Source organism: Dromiciops gliroides, chromosome 5 (genome assembly GCF_019393635.1).
Source record: "Dromiciops gliroides isolate mDroGli1 chromosome 5, mDroGli1.pri, whole genome shotgun sequence".
NCBI classification, from domain to species: domain Eukaryota; kingdom Metazoa; phylum Chordata; class Mammalia; order Microbiotheria; family Microbiotheriidae; genus Dromiciops; species Dromiciops gliroides.
In genome coordinates, this window is record NC_057865.1 from 37,389,901 (window position 1) to 37,415,055 (window position 25,155).

The 25,155-nt window shown below is 43.2% G+C and overlaps 1 protein-coding gene across 9 annotated transcripts in view; it reads right to left on the reverse strand.

Annotated features, from left to right (window-relative positions):
• The window catches only part of OXNAD1 (oxidoreductase NAD binding domain containing 1), a 40,398-nt gene that overhangs the window by 13,311 nt on the left and 1,932 nt on the right, over positions 1–25,155 (reverse strand). For 2 of the 9 annotated variants that reach the window (XR_006353357.1, XM_043968871.1), the window contains exons 2-6: positions 20,556–20,651; positions 18,310–18,465; positions 17,973–18,036; positions 9,147–9,253; positions 1,396–1,537 (exon numbers count right to left, since the gene is read on the reverse strand). Coding sequence is in view for 8 of the 9 variants with exons in the window: in XM_043968871.1 (XP_043824806.1) it covers positions 1,396–1,537; positions 9,147–9,253; positions 17,973–18,036; positions 18,310–18,428 (432 nt within the window). In the remaining variant the exon portion in view is untranslated. Of the gene's footprint in view, positions 1–1,395; positions 1,538–9,146; positions 9,254–9,744; positions 9,913–10,660; positions 11,222–17,199; positions 17,357–17,466; positions 17,552–17,972; positions 18,037–18,309; positions 18,466–20,555; positions 20,652–25,155 lie in introns of those variants that run through there. The other 7 variants (XM_043968873.1, XM_043968874.1, XM_043968878.1 and 4 more) reach the window with 7 other exon arrangements.

Below are 25,155 nucleotides of genomic sequence, written 5' to 3' on the forward strand. Positions count from 1 at the left end.
TGGTTAGCATCCTCTAAATCCATTGCTTCACTCTACTTGAAGGTGGTCTCGGGTTGAGTTCAAAGTCCTTAGCTTCTGAGAACAATACCGTCTTAAGGGCAAGCCAGGTGTGGTTACAATCTAATTAACTTGAAGTAGGCTATCAGCAGTCAATCACTCTCACTTAATCCCCAGGTGAGCCTTTGAGTGTCTGCCAAATCCCATTATTTTCTCACAGAATAAAATAAAACTGCCCAGAACTTCTAAATGCAGAAAACAAGACACTCATCAAAATAATCCACAGGCCGCCTCCAGAATGAAATCCTACACTCCAACCTCCAAGACACACAGTAGCTAAATTGAACAATCCCAGTAACAAATTCTGGAAGTGCCCGAGGTAAAGACATTCAAATAAAGGAAAGGGAATGCAAATAATACAAGGTTATTCTGCATTTGCTACAAACTGCAAAAGGGAATGGAAGAGTATATTTCAAAAAGCCAAGAAGCTCAAACTGCAACCCAAATAACAAATGTCGCCAAGTTTCGAGGCTGTTTTTCATAAAGAGAAAGGAAAAGAATGACCTATGAGGTAAAACAAACAAAACAAGGATCATCAAAAGTTTAAAAAGAAAATCATATATGCAGATAAAGATGTAAAGAAATTTTAAAGAAAAAAGACAAATGAAGGCTCAAATGGACTGAACCCAAAGTTATAGAGTGGAGGGGGCAAAAATAGAGACAAAAGAGGTAAGAGGATGGAGAGGAATGGGTGATTTACCCTTAGTAAGTCCCAGTTTGGAACACAAGTTAATTTCTACCATAGGACACTGCATCCATCCCACTTCCCTGGTGAGTTGATACTTCTAAGAGTAATACACAACAGAAATAAGGAACAATGGGGCAAAATTTACAAAGGCAATAACAAAATTGGTTAGAAGGACTTCAGAAGTTTTAATGTCAAAAAGAACAGAAAGAAATTCAAAGAAGAATTAATAAAGATCTAGAATACAGATGAAAGAATAAAATTCCAGAATAAAAAGGAAGAGACAAGACTTTTCTAAGAAATGCTTCTTAGAAAAAGATGCATAGGGCAGCTAGGTGGCACAGTAGATAGAGCACCAGTCCTGGATTCAGGAGGACCTGAGTTCAAATCTGGCCTCAGACACTTAACACTTACTAGCTGTGTGACCCTGGGCAAGTCACCTAACCCCAATTGCCTCACACACACACACACACACACACAACCCCCCCTTCCCCCCAAAAAGATGCATAAAAATATATGAAACTTAATAAAACACATCCTAATGATGAACTCTTCACTCAAGTCTAGATTTCTTGAATGAATAAAGTGAACTAATTCTAGATCTTCTAAGTGCAGACAGCCACAAAAGGATGTCAAGTGTATAACACCCCTACCTTGGTATGGACCCAGAGAGAGGGAGGATGGCTGGTATATTTCACTGCTAATTCCAAAGCACTTTCTTGTTTTAACAGGCTCGGGCTTGAACAAATTGAGAATCCACCAACCACAGGAACACCAGGAATAAAGAAATCAACCCTAAAGTGGAAAAGCAAATAAAATATGATTTCAGTTAAATGGGAAAGGCAGCATCTGAGGGGAGCTGTTTTTTTTTTTTTTAAAGGCAGCTATTTGGCAATATTTGCTAAAACAAAGTGCCTGACACACATCCTTGAAATCTCATCTAGTTTCTCCTCCTTCACTCTTATCACAATACTGTATTTTACACAATCTCTCCTCCTTCACTCTTATCACAATGTCATATTCTAGAATTTCTTAGTTCAAAACCACATACTATACTGGGCAGACACTCTCAGAACATTCTGGCCAATGGAGACAAAGCTTTTCCAAACCCCAAGGAAAGAAAAAACAATTAGCAGTAAAATCGGCCAAGCCCTGATTCTCAGTCTGCCAGGCAACAAGATAAGCCGACAAGCCTCTTCTCCCCCGGAGAAGTCAGTCTGACCCCCACATCATGTCCCTTTGTGGGTAGCTTTCAAACACACTAAGGCTAGTGGTCAGTAACCACAGACCCCATTTCTCTTTCTCTTGTTTTCCATCGGTAAACAGTTCTCCTTATTCTGGGCAATGAGACGGTGGGTGAATCAGAGACAGAGCTGCCGATGATTAACAGCACACATTGTCCATTCCTCGGTCAAATGGTGAGTCTAGCGAGCTGGGTTTATCTCCTGCCCTGCAGCGCCCCCTGCTGACGAGATGCTCTCACAGGCTTCCCAGGTTGGCATAAGTGCTTTCAGAGGTGTGACCAAGAACAGGACTCTGGGCCTTGTGGATGGCCTAGAAATGACGAAACAGCCTTCATGGAGGTCTTTGGGCTCAGGACGAAAAATACATTTGCAGAAAATGGTTGTCACTAAAGGGCATGCCCCAAATAAAGTGAGTCAGAGGCCTACAATCTGCAGTCCTCTAGCGGACCATTCATTGTGTCCAGGGAGAGGGGAATATGGAGGGGGCTGAGGATGAACTCTGCCCATGTGAATGAAATGTTGCTGCCGAGGGCTAGCTCTGAACCCACAAAAAGGGAGAAAGCTCTTTATTTTTGCTCAAGTCTCCCAAGGGGGAGCCAGCCCTAGACCTCAGAACTTGGGGCAGTCTAATTAATGCTACATTTATGGTAGCTGGGACCTGGGACCAAACCACCACATAATGGACAAATGCATTCGAAATCCTACACTGTCCACTCATAAATGAATCCTGGGGAAATGATGCATCGAGAGTCAGAGGCCTGCCTTCAGTAAGTGCTCAAGAATGAGTAAGACAAGAAGCTCCCCACAAGTCTAGAAGGGTCCCGGGAGCTCAGCAGGAGCCGTCAGGGCTGGGTCTAGGGGGATGAGTCCATCTTTTGTCATCAGGAAATATATACCCACCCTCCCTCCTTCCTCTCTCTGCTTCCACACCCGAGCCATCCTGCCTGTGTGGCCTTGGGCAGCCAGTCACTGGCCTTCAGTCTCTTCTCTAGGAGGAGGCGGTCAGACCAGACCCTGAGTTTTCTCCCCTCAGATGCCCCCTTTCCCATTTAACTGGTGGCCTCGGGCGAGTGCCTTCTGTCTCCCAAGGGGGAGCGCTCTGAGTGTCAGGAGCCTCGAATGTCAAACAGAGATCATACCACCTTGGTGTAACTGAGGGGTGCTGGGAGAGCCAAGTAAGAGAGGAGATGTGACAGCACATTGTCAAGTAGGAGTAGAAGCTGCACAAGGCTATAGGAGGGTCATCCTTGTTATCAGGAATCCAGGGACTTCCCCCACCTCCTGTGGGCATCACTGGAATGTTAAAGCTAAGAAGAGGAGGCAGAGAACGTCCCCCCCTGAGCTCAGCTGACCCATCCTGCCAAGGAACACACAGCGAGCGCTCAATCAATGGCCGCTGCCGCCATTGGCACGACAACGAGCATGACAAAGGGAGGCCCACGATCACCGGGCAAATGATGCCCTGACGGTCTCTTCTAGCACATGGGCACGCCCTCTGAGCCTCCATTTCTAATTCTCTGCCAGACATCCGTCCTGAGCCCCCCTCTCCTGTCAATGACACGGCCATCCTCCCGTGCCCAGACTTAATTCTACCTGGCACGCTGCCACAGCCTCCCCTCGCCAGCCTCCCTTTCACTTGGTGGCCAGACTGGTCTTCATGCCCAGCTGATTTTGTTGCAGCCCTGCCAGGAGGGAGCAAACAGTGGCGGGGGCTCCCCCAACCTCTCCCCTTTGCTCTACTGCCCCTTCTCTAAAGAGCAGGATCCTGAGTTCGAATTTGGCTGGCCCTTTCCAAAACCAGGTCTTCCACATCCTTGACCTACACGGTCTCACTCTGTGAGGCAGGTCACGTTGATAACAACCCTGATGAACCTCTCGGGCCAGGCAGAAGACGGGGCACCAGACTCAGAATAATCCTTCCTCAGACACTTACTAGGTACATGCCTCTGGGCAAGGCCCTTACCTCGCGTGCCTCAGTTTCCTCATCTGTAAAATGGGGGTGGGGGTGGTCTCAATGGCCTCTGAGGTCCCTGCGGCCTGTTTTAACAAACAGTGGAGAGAACACTGGTCCTTGAGTCAGAGATTGTCTTCGCTAATCCTGCCTCTGATTACTCCCTGGGTAACCTGAGTCAAGCTGCTTGACCTCCCTAGGCCTCAGGGTGGCCTGGGGGTTCCCTTGTAGCTCTAGGTCCCATTCCCAGTAAGGTTGGTGCTCTGAAAGTGAACAATCCAAAGACTACGGCTGCACTTTGGGAACTGTGGAAACAGCGGATCTTCAGCCTCTTAATGGACACTTGATTTCTGGAAAGAGTCAAATTTGCTTAAAGTGGGAGCCATAGTTTGGGATTCAAAACAAAAACAAAAACAAAAACACACACACACGGCCACAATGTAAAGAGATCAAGGTGATGATTATGAAGAGTTCTTACAATATTTTGACAAGGGAAAGATTATTGAAAAAAGATTCGTAAGGTGATGACTTTAAAGGGAATTAACCCGCCCCCCCCCCCCATATAGTCCTAACATAAATGGTGATGGGGAAGGGGGGGGGGGGAGAGAGAAGGAATTAAGAGTTCTTTGCTTTTAAAAAATGCATGTATCCTGAATGTTCATGGTCAGTATAGATGTTCCGCAATGTCAACAAAATGGCCAAATTCATGGCTGATTCACATTCTGTCTCTCAGATATTCACTTACACACAAATATGGGAGTGTATCAAAGCCGGCGAATCTATGTCAATACCCTTACAAATACCCCCTAGCCAGCTCTACTTTGAGAATACGAATGGGATTTTATTTCTCTAAAACAGTAATGCGATGGCAGCCACTTTTCCCGCTCAGAAGACAAGTAGCCTGGCCACAACAACACTGAAGCCGAGTCATGTGTTTTTCACTTAGGACAAGTGTGGCTGGCAGAAGTCTGAGGGAGGTTACTGAGATGCTGCTGCCACGCCAAGATGACTACAGGACAGAACAGCACCACAGAAGGGAAAAATGCAAAGAGAGTCGTTATAATTAAAGCTTCTATTCCTCACAGTGTAGTAAGTGTGGAACAATTCTTGAAGGGTAAATATATTTTCCACCCCCCTCCTTGCAAAACTGCCACCAAGAATTAAATATGTATCACTGAACATGTGCAAAGATTACAGTAAATTGCTTCAGAAACACAAATTATTGCAATCAGCATTTTGTTTTCTAGTTCTAAATGCAAAGGCAAACTATTTAACATGAGTGCTAACTCTTACTATTCCCACATATCCTCAATTCTAACAAAACTTATTTTCAAATGGACCATGCCAAAATTAGGCCAAGAGACTCCTGTGAAATCCAGTCACAGACGATGAGCCAAAAAATGCATCCAAGTCAACACAATTTTTAAAAGTGGCCACCTCCACCGTAAAATTGCCCACCAACTCACACACACCTTCAGGAGTCTGTGAAAATCCAAAGGGGCAGCTAGGTGGCGCAGTGGATAAAATGCCAGCCCTGGAATCAGGAGTACCTGAGTTCAAATCCGGCCTCAGACACTTAACACTTACCAGCTGTGTGACCCTGGGGCAAGTCACTTAACCTCAACTGCCTCACCAAAAAAAAAAAAAAAAAGAAAAAAAGAAAAAAAAGAAAATCCCAAGTGCCCCACTTACAGATAATGTGAATTTAGGCTCCATGAGGCTCCATGGGGCTCCTTAGGGAAACGGTGGGACAGAGAGCTGGGGAGGAAGGCCATTAGTGTCTCCCAGAGTCCATACTGATGACTTGCTGTCTATACCCAGATGAACTGGGAAGCACTGATGCCATTAAGTACACTCTTTAAACTCCACAAAGCCAGAGGAAGGAGAAAATACCCTGAGCACTGTGTTTGCTTTTTGCAATGGGAGCTAAGTTTGTAGCATGCGGTTGCACATAACCTTGTCCCTTCAGTGACTTCTGTAAGGCAGGGAGGTGCAGTGGCCAGAGCTGACCAGACTGCACACATACTGGCCGGGCAACACTGGGCAAGTCACAACCTCTCACAGAGAAGATGCTGAGACACGTACATAGAGGCAGTTTCCTCTTCCAGGGAAACCCCAAGTCTAGCCCCGTCCCCAACCCTGCTTTTGCCATTTAGCCTTATTAGACCCACAAATGACTCCCAGCAAAAGTACTATGGGCCCCCAAAGCCAGGGTGGGCAAGGACAAGAGGCCTGGGTGGGGCTCCCCGTGGGATGAAAAATAACCAGAATCTGCACTCTCTCTCTGGGACGAGCCGATGCAGGGAACTGGCCCACAGGTGACCATCGGCAGCCAGGCTCACATGAGAGGCATGCAACAGGGTCTCTACAAGAATGCTAACAAGTAACAGATGGGTGAGGGATGTGATGAGTGACCTAAACAGGAGGACGGTGACTTTCAGCTAGGGTAGAAGAAGTCTGGCACCATCCAGGCTAGTGGCCCTTCTGAGGAAGAGTCCAGGGCATCTGACAGGTCATCAGATCCCTAGAGAGGCAACTATTTAACTGTACTTTGGTCTAGAAAGAGGACCTACTGATTCAATAAGCATTTATTAATTGCCTACTGTGCAATCAGATGGTTTTAGTGACAGTTATTTATTTTTTATTTATTTATTTTTTTTGCGGGGCAATGGGGGTTAAGTGACTTGCCCAGGGTCACACAGCTAGTAAGTGTCTGAGGCCGGATTTGAACTCAGGTACTCCTGAATCCAGGGCCAGTGCTTTATCCACTGCGCCACCTAGCTGCCCCCGACAGTTATTTCTTATCACAGATTACTAATCTGACATGGGAGCCAAGATCTAGAGATGGAAGGGTTCTCAGTGGACATTTCATCAACCCTTTCCTTTTAGAGATAAGTAAACTGAGGCCCAGAGAGGATGGATTACCTAAGGTCATGTAGAGAGCAAACGTCAGTGGTAGGATTTGAACCCAAATCCCCTGACTCTGGAGTTAGCCTCTTTCCTCTGAACCAACATTATGGTTTAGAAATTAGTCTCTTCACATTAATCGTAATGAACATTTATAGAATGGTATAAGTTTGGCAAATTTCTCATTTCTTTATCACACTGACCTCATTGGGCAGATACGGCTATTATTCCCATTTAACAGATGAGGAAACTGAGACTCGGCAAAAGCTAAGCAATCATCTGGCTAATAACCGTCAGAGGCAAAATTCAAACCCTGATCTTCGGACTGTATAGCCCAGCACTTTCGCGGTCTACCAGAGCAAAACTGTTCAGAGCCTCTAGAGCCAAGGATTGGAATCTGGACCATGTGGATCCCCATCAAGGCACAGCAGTCAGGGGTCTTGGCTTGGAACACTGGACGGTCCTCATGTAGCTTCCCTGTAATGCTCATCCTGGTGATAAAGCCTCACTGGCACCGCTGGGCAGAACTTCCCATCGGAAATATGAACTGCACCAGAGAACTGGCAGCAACAGCCTTCCTGGAGAGAGCCTGTGCTTTCAGATTTCCAGCCCGAGTCTCATCTTTGAACCCTGGCACACTTTGGACAATCAGCCACCAGCGCAGCCTTATAAAGATGCGAAGCTGCTGCTTGGAGGGAGGGGTTCATTCCCATACACACAGTGACCCACCGTGTGGCTTCCCAATGCACACAGCAGAAGTGCTCCTGCTCAAAGAAGGGTCTGAGCTGCTGTCCCCAACTAGCACCCAGGACATTTTGGTGGGCTTCAAAGAAATCTGTGTCCCCAGGGCCTGAAACACTTCTTTTGCCTTTGCCTATTTTTTTTAACCAAATGGGTAAAAGCAGCGGTGACCATGATGGGCAGAGAAGATGGCTAGTTTTTGTTTGTATTCATAGATGCAAACATAAAAAATCTGAAATAGTGGACAATGGATGGATAAATGAAGGGAGGGGGTGATGACAAGAATGCTGGGAGATGCCTGCCTCTTGGGTCCCAACCAGTTTACAGGTATCGGTTGCCGACAGAGCTGAGAAAAGCAGGCTAGAAGTAGTATGGAGACTGATTCCCTAGACCCCAAAGAGACCCAAGAAAAGACCTGGAAACTGAGGAGCCAGGGAATGGCTAAACAAATCAGGGCACTCCTTCGAAAAATGATGAATGGGACAGTTTCAGGGAAACTTGGAAAGACTTGTTATGAACGGATGCCGAGGGAGGGGAGCGGAAGCAGGAGAACCGTTTATGCTGTAACAACCACACTGTGAAAACCAACTGTGAAAGATGTAAGAACTCTTGACACACCGACTGATGATTACAAGAATGACTCACTAAACAGAGAAGTGATGGGATAAATAGCATTTTCTTTTCTTCTTTTTCCAGTGGGGTTACAGGGGAAGGGAAGGGGCAGCTAAGTGATGCCTACTGCATTGAGTGACAGCGACAGGTCTGAAGTTAAGAAGACTCACCTTCCTGAGTTCAGACGCTTACTATCTGTGAGACCCTAGGCAAATCACTTAACCCTGTCTGCCTCAGTTTCCCAATATGTCAAATTAGCTGGAGAAGGAAATGGCAAACCACTCCAGTATCTTTGCCAAGAAAATCCCAAACAGGGCCACGAAGCGTGGAACATAACTAAACAACATCGGCAGGGAAGACTTGGGGGAAAAGAGGGGAAAAACGAGAGCAAAGAAATATTTGTTCACTTTTTTAAATTAAAAAAAAAAAAAAGACTCATTCACCCCCTCACAGTCTCAGATATTATTTGTAGAATTGTCTTACAGCCAACTATCTGCATGAATTGGTAAGGCTCATTTTTAATTGAAACTTAAAAAGGGAAACTCCCCACTAATTATTATAAATCAGAAAAATGAACATCATAAAAGTATCCATTCTCAGCATAAGTCATGGAGCTGAAAGTTACCATCATATAAAATCAAGCGAATGAATGACGGTAGGCTGGCTTCTGAGTTGGCCTGCCTCAGGCAGGAAGACCTGGGCTCTGGTCCCCCCTCTTTGGACACATGCAGACTGAGTGACTCTGGACAAGTCCCTTCACCTCTCAGTTTATAAGCTGCAGAGCAGTTGCCAGTGTACACGGACACAAGAAAGCCAAGTCATGAGCTAGCTCCCTACAGCAACAAAATCAAAGATCTTGATCCCCTCCACTCCCAAATGATTAAAATATATGGGCAATGATGGAATCTGCCCCTCCATGCACCACGTGAAAAAAGTGAAAATGACTCACCATTGGCCAGCTTTGAAAGTAAAGTCTTTATTGGTAATCAGCAAACGGAGTCTTCGGACAGTTTCTGATTCCTTGATGATCCCACACACTTTAGCAGGAGACACAACCTAAAACAGGAAAAATGTGCTGTGGTCTTGTTATATTGACAAACCACATACAAAAACTCTCAGTAACTCGTGGGCAGAGCACCGTGTGGCATGTCAATCGACTGCCCCTCACAAATAATTCTATTCTTTTTTTTTGTTTTGGTGGGGCAATTGGGATTAAGTGACTTGTCCAGGGTCACACAGCCAGTAACTCAGGACCTCCTGAATCCAGGGTCAGTGGTCTATCCATTGTGCCACCTAGCTGCCCCTTAGATAATTCTATAGAAGCAAAACCAAAGGAAGATGATTGCACAAAGAAAATTCAGAAAGTCTTTTGGGCCCAGTTTAATTTGATTTTGAGACTGGGCTTCACCCGTCTACCATCCAATAAGCACTCTGCTTTCTGATTTTACCTAATGTATGCCTGACTCCTGGGAATGATTGGTTAAATCCCCCACTTACAGAAACTCTAGGTGGTCTAACAGGGTGCTGAGGGTCAAGGAGGCACTAACCATCTCGCTGGGGAGTGACTTGGCCCCTGGGTATTCCTTCAGCTCCCTGCCGTCCATCTAAAGGAAATCCCGGCACTTAGCACAGTGCCTGGCACAGGCAGGCGCTTCACAAATGCTTACTGGACTGGACTGTCTTCTGTCTTCATGAGCACTTCCAGCAAAAGGGGGCTGGGGGTAGAGGTAAAGTTTAAATCATTCAGTTTTGTTCCTAGAACTGGGGAAGGAGGCCTTGTCACCAACTCCAGTGCTGAGAGGGCTCTTCAGTTATCTCTCCAACCAGTGCCCGACTAGGAATGGCTTCAATGCTACTAATTAGCAGTGATGTAGCCTTGCCTTGAAAATCTCAAATGAGGGGACTTGTGGCCCCCTGGGCAGCCCATTGCCTTGTGCAGTGGCTCTTGTCACAAGGAAGCTTTGCTTCAGCAGGGGCTCCAATACTCCTGGCTCTGCCCAACCCCTTTTACGTGGCAGTCCTTGAAATACTGGACAACAGCTATAATCATGCCCCAAGTGTTGATCTGTTTGTGTCTCGCTGGTCCAAAGGCTCCTTCCCTTTGTGCTAAGTGCTCCTACTATGAAGGAGGGACCGTCCACTTACTGGAGGGCCATACAATCATCTGGCCACTAAAGTCCATTTCTACAGTCAATCTAGACAAAAGGTACCTTCATGCAGGCATGGCCAGTTCTTAACTTACAAACTGTGTTTCAGAATTCACTTTTAAGTTGCTGACTGGCCATTTTGTCACACAATTACCAATGGTGGCCCACAGACCCTCCACAACTCACAATGCAACTTTGCCTTGGCCCCCGTGCCCCGCCCCCACCCTCCTCAGTTGTCCCTCTGGGATGGGAGGGGCTCTCTCCACCTTGACCTCAGACCATTTACAGGTGGGGTGGGGAAGGTGCCTATGCTTACAGGAGAATGCGTGTTGTGTGCTCCTCTCTGGGGCTTCCTCCCTGCCCTTCCATGCAGGCACCTCCTTTTAATGTGGGCATCTGGTTTTTGCCCTCTTCTCTCCCCATGTGACTTGGTCTAGTTCCAAGACTATGCAAATAACTCAAAACTACCTTCCCAACCCTGACTTTTCACCTGAGCTCCTATTTCAAATTCCCAACCTCCCTCTGACCTTTTCCACTCCTGCGTTTCTGGAATTTGAACCTTAACACAACTAAAAACTCCCCCTGGTCTGGTCTTGGGGTTCCCTCTCTTTCACTCCTCCAAGCCAAGGAGCTGCTGAAACTTGTCAATTCCTCCTTTTCCATCCTCACTGTTCCCACCCTAACTGGGTTTATTACCTTTGCCCATAACTATTAGCAAATCTTCTAAGCTTTTTATCTCTGCAGTCAGTCTTGGCCTTATCCAATCTACAAGATTAATTTGCTTAAAAACCCACTCAGATAGTGGCACACCAATTCAAAATCATCTCCCTACTGGAGGCAGACTGCACAAAGCTCTTGGGTGAGGTCAGTCAGACCTGAGTTCAAATCCCGCCTCAGACACCACCTAGCTGTGTGACCTTTGGCAAATCATTTAACCTTTTTGGCCTTAGTTTCCTCAACTGCAGAATGGGGAGAATAATAGCACGTAGCTCCCAGAGTTGTTGTGAAGTACTTAGCACAGGGTCTGGCATATAGTAGGTACTTAATGCTTATTTCTTCACCCCTTACTGCCTTACTAGATTACAAGTTCCCTAGGAAGGCCTATAGATACTCTATCTATGCACACCAATGTATCCAACACAATGCTCTATATAAAGTGATCAATACATACATGCTGAATGGAAACTTTAAGAGGAAGTAGCAGAAATGAAAGGTCTCCCTCATTTTTAAAGATTAAAGAAAACTGGGTTATTGGGAATATTTGACAACTCAGGTTGCACACTTCGATTCAGTTATTATTCTGAGGAACTGGAATTTTCCCTCATTTCCAGCATATCTGATTTTTAAAAATCCAAACACAAAGATGGCAAATGAAGAGCATCACAGGGACTTCCATATTGTAATTCCTTTCCCTGGAAGAAAATGCTTACTTTATTAACAATACTATTAATTTTCAGTAACAGTAACCTTTAAAAGAATAAACCTGGCAAATGCATTATTTCATTTTAAATGCTTCATTTCTGTCAACATTACTTCCAATTTAAAGATCAGAAATTATAAGCCTATACAGTGCAGAGCACTTGGGTAGCACAGAAAATGAAAGTAAAATCCATGCTGTAGAAGAAAGATCTCTTCATGTGCAAATAAAAATTTAGTGTATAAATTCTTTACAATTCATAAGAACCCTTTGACATGAAACAGCATTTCACTAATGTCCAACTACATACCACAGTGATTTTGCAGAAAAGGTTATAGAAGTACTATGCAACTATCAAATTTTCATTTGATTGTGAGAGCTGGGAACCACCAAAACATTCTCAACAGATCACATGACTTACTCTACCCTTTGGCCTAATGTTCTAGGTAAGAACATGAGACCAAGCCATGAAGAGATGGGAAAAGCTCCACTGGATGTTGACTGACAAGGTAAAGGGCCTCTTCTTGAAGCACAACCACATTTTCTATGTAAGCAACAGAGTGACATTTTCCAGCACTGAGAATACAGGTCTGGATGGAGTGACACCCCCACAAGTGACCTTCTACCTGGACATAACTGCCTGACCAGGCTTCTTCTAATGATTCTTTTCCACTTTTTCCCTAAAGTGATCTGTAACCTATAACCTTCTTAATTGCTACTGTTTGTTCTGTTTGGAAAAGCAAGCATTCTTGATGACAGAAACAACTCCAATTTGGCTGTTGGTACTTATTCTCATGCTTAATGATCAAAAGATTTAAAAACTGAGGCTTTAACCAGACGTGATCTAACTTAAAACACACAGCAGGAAATGAATTTCTCCATGAAATAATACCTACACTTCTATTGATTGTACAGTAAAACAATGTGTTTGCCAACTTATGGTAGCCTTAACAGTATCAGTGTTTTAAAAAATACAATTGGGGCAGCTAGGTGGCGCAGTGGATAGAGTACTGGCCCTGGATTCAGAAGGACCTGAGTTCAAATCTGGCCTCAGAAACTTGACACTAGCTGTGTGACCCGGGCAAGTCACTTAACCCCAATTGCCTCAAAAAAAAAAAAAATACAATTACTATTGATGTGATAATATCTGAATAGGAAATGGGGAAAATCTAATTTTTCCCCACTCTCTCCTATTACTTCCCCAGCTTAAAACTATAGGCAAAAAGGCCCAAACAGGAATATAATTAATAATTTTTAATGTAATTCTACTACAGGAAAATAAATCTAACAATGTGAATAGCATCAGAAGGAACTTAAAATGATGTGATTTTTTTTATACAAGCAATACAGCCACCCAGGAAATTAAATAGTATCAATAAATATTTAATGTGAGTAAATTATCTCCTGTGATGTGGAAACCCCTCTCAGAATCACCACTTTGCATTTTCCAGATGCTCAAGCCTTTCATTGGAAAGAAGGTGAGAAAAGATTTAGAAGGCCATGAAAGGTACTTTGTCATTACTGCAAATGACCTGTTGAAAGGGTACAGGAATGATTTTGTGATTACTCCTCAAAATATTTATTCACAACCTGAAGGAGGAGACAAACGTGACTTTCAGATGATATGCTTTTCTGAGTCAATCAAACCATCATTTGTTAAGATGCCACCTTGGAAACACCAGAATTGCTTTGAAAACAGTGGTGTGGAAAAGCCTGAAGCTTAGGACCAGGCCTCCCCACCCCTAGATGAGCAGAGCCCAACTTTAATATAAATGAGCAAATAACAAAAATAACAAAAAGGAACTTGACCCATAAAAAGTTACTATGATGACAAGGATGATCAAGACACAAACTCAGAAGACAACAATGTCAAAACGGCTACAAGCATAGCCTCAAAGGGGAAAAAAATGTGAATTGGACACAAGCTCAACAAGAATTCCTAGGAAGAGCTAAGGAATGATTTTTAAAATCAAATAAGAGTGGTACAAGAAAAATTGGGAAAACAAATGAGAATGAAGCAAATTATGAAAAGAAAATTAACCACTTGGTAAACGAGACACAAACAAATACTGAAGAAAATAACACTTCAAAGAGCAAAACAAGCCAAATAGAAAAGGAGGTACAAAAGCTCATTGAAGAAAATAATTCCTTAAAAATCAGAATTGAGAAAATGGAAGCTAATATTCCATGAGATATCAAGAAACAATAAAACAAAGTAAAAACCATGAAAAAAAATAGAAGAAAATGTGAAATATCTCATCAGAAAAACTGATTTGGAAAATAGGTTGAGGAGGGATAATTTAAGAATTATCAGACTACCTTAAAGCTATAATCAAAGAGTCTTGACAGCATATTTCAAGAAATTATAAAGGAAAATTGCCCCAATATCCTAGGACCAGAGGGTAAAATAGAAATTGAAAGAATCCAACTATCATCTCCTGAAAGATCCCAAAACAAAAACTTCCAGGAATATTTTAGAGTCAAATTCCAGAGCTCCTGGGTCAAGGAGAAAATAGTACAAGTAGCCACAAAAAACCAACCCAAATATCATGGAGCCCCAGTCAGGATAACAAAAGATTAAGTGGCTTCCACATTAAAGGAGAAAAGGGCTTGGAATATGATATTCCAGAAGGCAAAGGAGATAGGATCACAACCAAGAATAACCTTCCCAGCACAACAATATGTTCCTTCAGAGGAAAAAATAGACATTTAATGAAACAAAGGACTTTCAAGCCTTTTTGATGAAGAGATCAGAACTGAATAGGAAAGCTGACATCCAAGCACATATTCCCTAAATTATTGTAGCCTCAATATTGCAATGATGACTTTGCTGTAAGAGGAGATAACCACACCTCACATGGAGTTTCAGACAATTTGTCTAGTCACTTGTCCAGTCCCTGGACATCCACCCTACTTTATAAATTAATATTTCTTTGCACATGACCCTCAGATGAATACAGGTGCCCCTCTGCTTTTGAGCCAATCACTAAAACCTTCTTGGAGCCTCCCCTGATAAGTGATGGGCCTACACCAGAAGATCTCTACTGTACCCTCCAGATCCAATAACCCATGAATTTATTCAGGAGAGGGGGGCTCCTTCTTGCCCCTTTTCTGCTACGAACCTTGCCTACTTCCAGTGAAATAGCATTCTTGTTTAAGTAATTTTTAATTCATGAGACTATTTCATTTCCTCCCTTTCATTCATTATCTCCTCGAGATTTTTAAGGTTATCACAACCTTTTTGCTATTTCAACTATAAAAAGAATATTCTAAGTTTAAAAACATAAGCAGGCAAATGTTATTAATTCCAAAGCTTGTAACGATTGGAATGACGCCACCTGCTGGAGACTTACTGTAGAAGAGTTCCGCCCATGAAGCGAAGGTCTTTGAGGGCAAGACCAGGAGTCTTTTCTTTGGCGTCAGGAAGTGACGCGGGCTAGTGGGAGGAGGAAGGAAGAGACTGGCGCTCGGTCTCCCTCTTTTTTCCTGGGGACGCTGGCGGAGAAGGGAGCTAGAAATGTGCTCTCCCTTTAATAGATAGGAATCTAGGCCTTTCTCACTCTTTACCAAATTCTTATTCTCCTTAATAAATGCTTAAAAGTCTAACTCTTGCTAAAGCTTATAATTTATTGGCGACCACTCATTAGATATTTTAGACAGTTTAGCTAGAATTTTAGCCCTTAACAAGCTCTATGTTCCTATAAAAGCACATACTTTAGATAACCTGCACAAATAATAGAACAGAAATTGATATCCTAAAACACATATCAAATATGCATTTTTAAATTCCTATCCTTCCTTCACTCATCTCAGAATGTTCTCACTGTGATGCAGCCCAAGTAACCCCAAGCCCAAGTAACCTTCACTTGACAGGCACCAGACCAACCTTTCCAGTGTGTGTGGGCACAGCCTCCCAGAGACTTTTATGGTCCACATTTGGTGGATCACCAGCTCTTAATTAGCTTCAGAAAGAAACTGGCTCTGAAAGACTTTCTAGCCTGGTCCCTGGTCCTCTTTTGCTCAATTTCTGCTGCACCTTCCCTGACAGAAGGAGAGAATCTTACTTTGCATTATGGTGACTGACCTCCTCTCATACATCATTCTGCTACAATCTAAGCTACACAAGGATAGGGACGGTGTTTTAGCTACACTCTCACATCCCCAGCACGGAGCAGGCCTCTCATTAATGTTTCCTGACCCAAACTAGATACACTGGTGGAAGAGTGCTCAATTTTTAGCCAGGCAAATTTTTCCTAAGATAGCCTTGGGGTAAGAAACGGAATCTTATAAGGTCCTGTCTTCTGGGTACTGATCCTCAAAACTTTTTGAATTGTACTATTAATTTTCTTTAGACTTGAAATATAGTTTAAGCACCTCCCCCCCCAAAAAATCTCAAAGCAAACCACTTAAAATTAGCAGCACAGTCAAGGGGCCTTTTTCAATTTTTAAAAGTATTCATTGAATATTCTAATTGAACCAACTTTAAAAGAAAAAAGTATAACTCAAAACATGTTAAAGAAACTTCATGCCATCACATTAAACTAATTTTCTTCATAATTGGTATGGTTGTCATGCTTCAAAGAGAGCTAACGAATCTCAGCTTTAGCAACTCAGCAATTTTGGGTTGAACAAGACAAAAATAATTTACAGATTTTTTTAAAAATCCAGTATGAAAGGTGTATGTTCCTATGTTATAGGAATCTGGAGCAGCTGAACTAATGTAATTCAAATTTCCCAAGAAAACTCTGGCTCAGGGCTAATCCAAAACATGTAAAATGTTAGTCCCAAAGCAACTTTCTTAGTGAAGAATTAGCCTGAAAACTGGTTCCCTCCTCCAAAATGTCCTCTTTTCCAAAGGGAACAGCAGTAGGAGACCTGGCACCTGGGACGGTAGAGAGGGCACTGCAGCCACGAGGCCAGGCAGCCTCGCGAGAGGATTTCTACCATCCTTGCCCACTCTTGATCTCCTTCCACACCCCCTTCCATTGAGTGACTTGGGATAGACCTAGGATTTCACCAGTGTGAGCTCGCTCCCTCGACCAACGCTAAATGGCAATTCAAAAGTGCCCCTGTGACCTCCACTGATGTACAAATTCTTTAGCATATGATTGTGACAGATGATGGAAAGCACACCGGACTTAGAGCCAGGATGTGAGTGGTCTGGCAAGCAGAGCGCTATGGAAATGTGAGCGGGAAATCATGATGTCTTCTTCCTATTACAGTCTGGTTTGTTTCCTCCAAGCGTAGGATCATTACACAGAATAACTAAATTTAATATTTGATATGTGTAAGCTTTAAAAAAACCAACAATGACAAGTTTATTAAAAAATATTCCCACTGTCTAACACTATGGATGGTAGAATACCACAGCCCATGGAAAACTGTTAATGAGATCACACATTCAAATTTAGATGTTCAATGAAAATGGGGCTACTCACAGGGGAAAGGGTGAGTGTCCTTCCCATGCCGTGAAACCCCTTCATGGAGCAGAAAAGCTTTCTAGGGGTCTGTCTGAATATGGTGGCAATTCTGCGCTTGGGACAAGGACAAAGATCTTCTGCTTTGCTTTCTCACATGTTGGAATGAGAAGTTATTCTACAGCAGGAGGGAGAACAAGGATTTTAGGGCAAAGGCTCGTACAAAGTCCATTCATTTCAGACTCATTCCATGAGAGCTCATCCCTACCACCCCACAACAGTTCAGACCTGGCACGATATCCCCTGGAAGAGGGCTGTCTCACTGTCCCATCCTGATTCTGGCATGAAGCAAGCAAGCACCTGTCACCTGCACCTGCAAGGAGAATGAGCTCTGCTTGTGCAGTGCCAGCCCCACCTCCAACACTAGCCAGGCGTATATAACCACACCAAGCTCCCAATGCTGCTTCCCGGTGTGACTGGGGCAAGTCCCCCCTCCATAAACTGTGGGAGGCTGGACTGCCAGCCTGAGGCCCCTTCCGGCTTTGGGTCGATGGTTCTATGAACAGCTCTGAGCCCAGTTTCCTCATCTGTAAACCAAAGGCAACAATACTTATTTTCCTCCACTTCTACACAGGAGTGTTTCAAGGGATGTGCTCTGTAAATCAGAGATCCCTAAATGTGAATTATCATTATACAGACTTTTCCAGAAAAGGCAACAATCGACATCATGTGGGATTTCCCCGCACTTCCCTGGAGAAGAAAGGAAAATCATGGCACAACAGAAACGTACTGACCTCATATCTAAAGCTGTGTGCTGTCTTCTCCAAGTGATCACTTTTCTTCTGGGATTTCATTATGCTAATTTAACAAAAAGCAAAATCAGAAGTTTACTACACCTGTCCTTCAGAGAAGCAACGAATGAAGCTAGCATGCATAGTAAGACGATTCAGAAAGATACCAGGAACAGGCGGAATCTTAAGAAACAACCCATAAACAAGCCTGAAGAGCAATGTCCAGTAAGTCATCTCCAGCTCATCTTACCCAAAAGCTGAGGAGACTACTGTGACAGTGTCACCAAACCAAAGGAGGTTTCACCAGCTTCCAATGTGGTGGAGCACACACAGGACATACCAGCTCCGGGTGGTGAAGTGACGCAAGCCTTTGGGCCTCCGTGGTGACAATGCAGCCTGAGGGCAGAACATTCCAGCAGGGCCTCTCAACAAGGGCGAGATCACAAAAGCACGAGCCATGGTACAGCCGGGCAGAGGCTAGAACCCTCCTGAAAGTCTAAATTTGATAAAAAGAGGAAGGGAGGCAAAGGCAGGTTAGTCATCCGGCAGTCGCCCCCGACACTAATGATGATAAGCAAGAGCTCCTCTGACATTAATCCCTATGGAGATGATGAGTGCTTAATAGAGGAACCTCTGTTGGCCTCAGGTCTAGGAACTGAAGAAAAATTCTGCTAACTCTATTTGGATATAATTGGCTTCCTTGGTCACCCCACATACTTTATTTTATGGACTGAAAAATAATATCAAAAGGTCCACAGGCTTCAGCAGATTGCAGAGGGAGGGGTCCAAGGACACACCAAAAGGTTAAGAACCTCCATTAGAAAGTGAATTAACAAGCCCTTGGGGGCCACCTAGATTGCCTCCTTCATTTGTAAAAGGAGGAAGTAGAGACCTTCAAAGTAAAGAGACTCGCTCAAGGTCACACAGTAAGTGGCAGAGGAAAGATTTGAACCCAGTTTCTTATTCTAGAACCAGTGGTTTCCATCGCAAAAACCTGTGGGCAAAGTTTATTTGAGAGTTTGTTCTTCCAGGCCTGATCCCAATACTATACAAAGGTGCAAGTTCCCTGGCATGAAAACATCAGGCAGCTTCCCTGATCGCCAACCCTTTGCAAAGTCCTCTTCTAAAACAGAGGAAGCAGGGGATACAGCGCCAGGCTCCTCTTCTCCTCCCTTTGGGGAGTGTGAGAAATGGGTAGTTGTCTCCTCTCAATGTGGATACAAGTCAGTCATACTCCTCCAGACCTGTTTGTAGGACAAAGGTCTCAGATCCCCTCCTCCCCCTCAGGTTAGTAAGGTCACATGGTTCAAGGAGCCCTGGTCTCAATAAGGTCTGCTCCAGAGTTGTGTCCATATAAGGAAGTATAAGGTCCACTCCTGAGTCATGCCCATACAAGGAAGAGGGGTGGGAATACTGCATTCCAATTAGCTAGTTTTTTGCGCATAGATGTAGATTGTAACCCCGACCAGTGAAGAAAAAGGGGAAGGTCCATTTGCATTAGGGACTAGGGTATAAAACAGGGCCTGGGAGCCCCCTTTCTGGGCACCCACTAGCTGCACACTAGGGTGCCTCCTTCTCATGAGAAGAAAATAAAGCCTTTGTCACTTCGCAGCTGAGTTCCTGAGAATTATTGAGAAGAGGATGGATTTTTCCCTCACAGGGAGCAAATCTCTTTGGGAACCACCTGTCATCTTTGCCTCAGGCAATCCAAAGAATGAATGAAAGGCCTACCCTAGTCCTCTAGAATTATGTTTAAAAGCTTTTCAGAAATCCAGTTTAACTCTCCGGGAGAATATCAAATCTGTGTATTGTGCTCACTATTAATAAAAGCATTCACAATGGGTGAACATTTATATTCACACTTCATATATTTTGCTTGTTCAATTATAATCTTATGAGAAAACAGTCATCTACACTGAAATGTTTTAGACACAAGAATCTGTTTAACATCTGATGTTAATATGTGAAATAATTAAGAAACACATTAGTTTTTCTTTTAGTAAATTATGAAGATATAGGGTTACTTTCCACCTTGTAAAATTACTTAAACATTTTTAAAGTTAAAAAGCCAGAAACAATTAAAAAAACCCCAGTATTTACATGAAAGAGATGGGTGGAAATTCATTTTTAAATCTATTTTAATTCTAAGTTGGTAAAATGGAGAAAGTCTTCTTTGCATGAATAGTTGGAGGGGGCCTTAGATCTTATCTAGTTTTATAGAAGCTGCAGATGACACTTGAAGACCAGCAAACAACACAGAAAAAGTTTAGAAACTCAGAAAGCATAAAATATACGTATAGTATAATATCAACCCAAATTTTACAATAAGGTACTGTAAACACCCCAAAGAATAAAAGGAAAAAATTCAAATTTTTTCTTTGATATGAAGGGAGGGTCAAAACAATTTTACAAGGATTTTTCAAATCTTAGGGCTGCAGTGATGTGGAAGGGATAACTGGATCTTTCTCTATCCCAAATTGTGTCCTTGTAAGGAAAAAAGCTGGGAAGAGCGCCTCATTTTAAAAAATACAAACGTTCCTCCACTGATACCGTATCATAATACAGCAACAGTTTGCTGTAACCCACCTCTCCTTTCTCCTGGTCTTTGCCCCACCTGCCCCTCTTCCCATTCTTTTCTTTTGCTTCTCTCATTTTCTCTTCACTCCATTCATTTCGTGGAGCCTGTGTTAGGAGACAAAAAGTCAGGCTCACTGCATTTTTGTTTTAAACCGGCTGCCATGATGAGAGAGAACTGCTATGCAAACAGTTAAAGTTCAAATATCATTCTAGTCAATATTTTAACTGTAACTAACATTAATTATCTGCACAGTGGAACATCATGTGATGATTAGGCTATTTAATGTTCTACTCACCTGAATGGGAAACAAAGAATTGTTCATTTTTGCTTTCCTTTTTTTATTCTAAAATAGCTGTTTTGTTACAACTCCTATTAAACACAGTGCCATCTGCTGGTAAATCAAATGTGTTTACCAAACTGCTTTTTTGGGAAAAGTCTTATTTTTTTTAAGCTTAGTTGTCCAAAGTTTCTATTAGATTGTTTAAACATGAAAATTTTATTACCTTTCAGATTCTCTGGGCATAGTATCATGGTTTTTATATGTTCAGGACAATGTTTAGCATACTATACATGTGCAATAAACCTCAAACTTTTCAAAAATGCTAAAAAATGATTTTATTCATTTAATGGGAGGTTTGCTGCATATATTTGCTCTCTCATCAACCATCTTATAGTTAATTTTAATTATTTAACATATGCTTAATTTAATATATTTACCTCAGATGCTTACCAGCTATGTGACCCTGGGCAAGTCATTTAACCCTGTCTGCTTCAGTTACTACATCTTTAAAATGGGGATAATAAAACCAGTTGCTTCCCAAGGTTGGTATGAGGATGCTCTACGATCACTATCATTACAAGACAGAGAATAAAACCAGATTCAGTGGCAAGGGCGGCTCTGAGGCTAGAGGACCTGGGTTTGAATCCTGCATCTTGATCCTTGTGCCTCAGTTTCCTCATCTGTAAAATGAGGAGGTTGGACTGGATGAGCTTCTAGCTCTAGATCTATGGAGATGCTGCCGTAGACGACACCTCAGTCACTTGGGCTATTGTAATGGCTTTCTACTTGGCCAGCTGGTTTTTAATCTCTTGCCTAGCTAGTCATCAGGCTCTCTCTGCTCAAGATAACATACAAGTGCTTCAGGCTGGCAGCTAAGACTGCAGGCCCTAGGTCCCAGCTCCTATTTGATGACTGTTTCACATGGCACCCCTTCAGACAGGCTGTGTTCTAGCTAAAGGAGCAGGTGGTTGCCTGAAGCCAACAGCCCATCTTTGACCACAGGTTAAAAGGGCCCTTGGGTGCCATCCAGTCCAAACCCAGTCCTCCACCATCCAGCCTTTGTTGGAAGACCACGAGAGCACTAATCCCTGGGGGCCTTTTTGTCTTTACAACTTCTACCCATCATTTCCAGCCCTAATTCTGAGCTTCTCCCTCTTCCCCATGACAACCCTACAAATGCTTGGAGACAAGTCAACACGTCCTGTCCTCTCCAAATGCTAACTCCAGTTCCTTTGATCAGTTCTCAGATGACAAGATCTTGATGTCCTTTACCCTCCTGCTTGCTCTCTCTCTGACTAAAATGTGGTACCTAGAACCCAACTCAGCCTTGTGGATGTGGTCTGGGAGAGGGTAGGGCACAGTGAGAGTAACATGCTTCTCTGTCGACCATGTTGTCCTGAAGTCCCATATCTTCTTCAAATGTCCCACGAAATATACAGCTACGTCTCCTTCGTCTTGTACTTCTCAAACTGATTTTTGTTAATCCGAGTGTAAGAACATCTGTTTTTCTTAAACTTCAGCTTCAGAACACAGATTTAGAGAGAGACAGGACTTCAGAGATTATGGATGTGGGAGTCAGGCAGCCTAGGCTTCAAATCCTGTCTCAGACATTAGCTGTGGGACCATCTTTCAGGAAGGTGCTTAAGCTCTCTTCACCTCAGTTTCCTCAGATGTAAACAAAGGGGTTGGAATGGTTCTTTTCAGCTCTAAATTTATGACCCAATAAGCCCCCCCATTTCACACAAGAATTAAGGCTGACTGGCAAAGTGACCTCCTCAAGGTTGTTAAGGGCTAAAATTCTAGCTATACTCTCTAAAATATCTAATGAGTGGTCGCCAATAAATTATAAGCTTTAGCAAGAGTTAGACTTTTAAGCATTTGTTAAGGAGAATAAGAATTTGGTAAAGAGAGAAAGGCCAGTCTCTTCCTTCCTCCTCCCACTAGCCCTTGTCACTTCCTGACGCCAAAGAAAAGACTCCTGGTCTTGCCCTCAAAGACCTTCGCTTCATGGACAGAACTCTTCTACAGTAAGTCTCCAGCAGGTGGCATCATTCCAATCGTTACAAGGTCAACTAGAATAATAAAGTGGCAGCCATGAGGTTTGAAACAAGGTCCTCTGGATCCCAACTCTTTGTTCTTCCCACTACAGTAGAGATGGCTCAATGCTGAGACTGTCAAAATCTCCGTCATACAATTTATTAGCTATCCCTCTAAGCTTTGTGTCATCTGCAAATGCAAGTATGACATCTATGCCTTTATCCAAGTCATTTATAAACATGACAAAGGACAGACCTACTGCTTGGGTTACTTCACAAGAGACCTCCTTCCCAGGAGATCAACAAACCAGTAAGGATTTGATCAGCTCCTGGGGTCTGGTCATTCACCAAGAAGAAAGGCTCCCACTGTCTAGTCTCCATTTCTCCCTCTTGTCCACGAGGGCATGAGAAGCTTTATCAGATGCTTTGGTAAAATCGATATGAACTGTATCTACAACGCTTCCCTTCCCTAACAGATTAAGAAACCTTGTCGAAAAAGTAAATTAGGTTAGTCTAGAAAGACCTATTCGTATGTTTTAGAGTCTTGCTAAGATTTTCAATGGTCAGCAAGAGTGAAGGGGAATAAAAATAAAAAACCTGTTAGTTGAAAACCAATTAAAAATAATTTTTTTGGCCAGGAATAGAAGTCAAGGTCATTGGCATATATAGTCCACCGACTATATGTTACATATTGAATATAAATGTTCTCTGTCTGCCAGGCCAGAGAACCTCAGAAGCCATCCAAGCAGCCTGACCACTGGTGACAGATGAAGCGGGAGCCACCAACTTCATTCTTTTCAGTGAACTGGAAAGCTATGTACCCGCCAAGGCTTCCTAAGGTCCTTCGGGCCTCGCCAGCTACCTGGACTCTAGACTAAGGCCCCCTGTGCCTCCCACCTGCACACTGAACCTGTAAGATTTCTGGACTTTGGCATCCACCCTGTAGCTGGACTTTTATGTGCCACCTACCCTAATGAGTGTGAGCAGGCACTCTCACATTCTATGTGAATCTCCAAGTGCTTGCCACATAGCAAGTACTTTTTCATTTATTTTTCCATTTCTTTATTCTCTGAATCCCCTCAATCATTAGTGCTCATTCCCTTCTCAAATTTGTGTTTCTTTGTGTACATATTGTGTCTTCTCATTACAATACAAGCTTGTTTAGAGCAGGGACTGTTTCATTTTTGTATCTCCAGCACCAGGGAAGTGTTTTATACACATAAGGTGCTTTTGTTGAATTGAAGGGAAATGACTCCAATTTACTATTAAAGGGAAATGGAAACAGTACAAATAATAAGTGAAATTACTGGGGGGAGGAACTTTAAAAAAAATTCTGAACACTGAATAAATATTTCTATATAAATGGGGAACAAAAAAGATTGTACATGTTACTGTGAATCTCTATTATGCACAGTTTGCTTTTCCTTTTGAGTATAAAATCAATGAAACATCTCATTTTAATGCTGCTTGTCTGTGATTTCTTCTGACATTTCTTTGGCTGTCTTCTGGGCACTTCCTTTTCCTTTTTTCTTCCCTTTTTGAAACCCCGCTCCCAATTCCTCTCTGCCTCACACCTCCCCCCCACCCCACCCCTGAAAAAAAATCCTTCTAACAAATATGCACAGCCAAGCAAAATATATTCCCACAATCCCTGTGTCTGAAAACGTGTTGTCTTCTGTATCTAGAGCTCCCTGACTCTCTGTCAGGAAGCAGACAGCATGGTCGGCCATGAGTCTTCTAGAATGGTGCTGTGGTTCACTAGGCCAGGTGATTAAACCAGCCTTAATACCATGTAAAGATTGGAGTGACGCCACCTGCTGGAGAGTTACTGTAGGAAAGCTCTGCCATGAGAAGGCCTCTGAGGGCAAGCCATGTGGTCAAGGTCCTTGGTGTCAGGAAGTGCTATTTGCTCCAGGGTACTGTCTATCAAAGCTACCAGCCAAACAACTTGAGGAGCCTCCCATTTCTGGGAGGAGGACCTGAAGTAGGTTCCTGACCTCGCCATGGCAGGTCAGATGATGGGGTCTCTTAGAAATAGTTAGATGTTTACCTTTCTCTCTGATCCTAATGCTCTTTTTTTTTTTTTTTAAGTGAGGCAATTGGGGTTAAGTGACTTGCCCAGGGTCACACAGCTAGTAAGTGTCAAGTGTCTGAGGCCGGATTTGAACTCAGGTACTCCTGAATCCAGGGCCGGTGCTTTAACCACTGCGCCATCTAGCTGCCCCTGATCCTAATGCTCTTTAATAAATACTTAAACACTTAAAATACTCTTGCTAAAGTTTATAATTTATT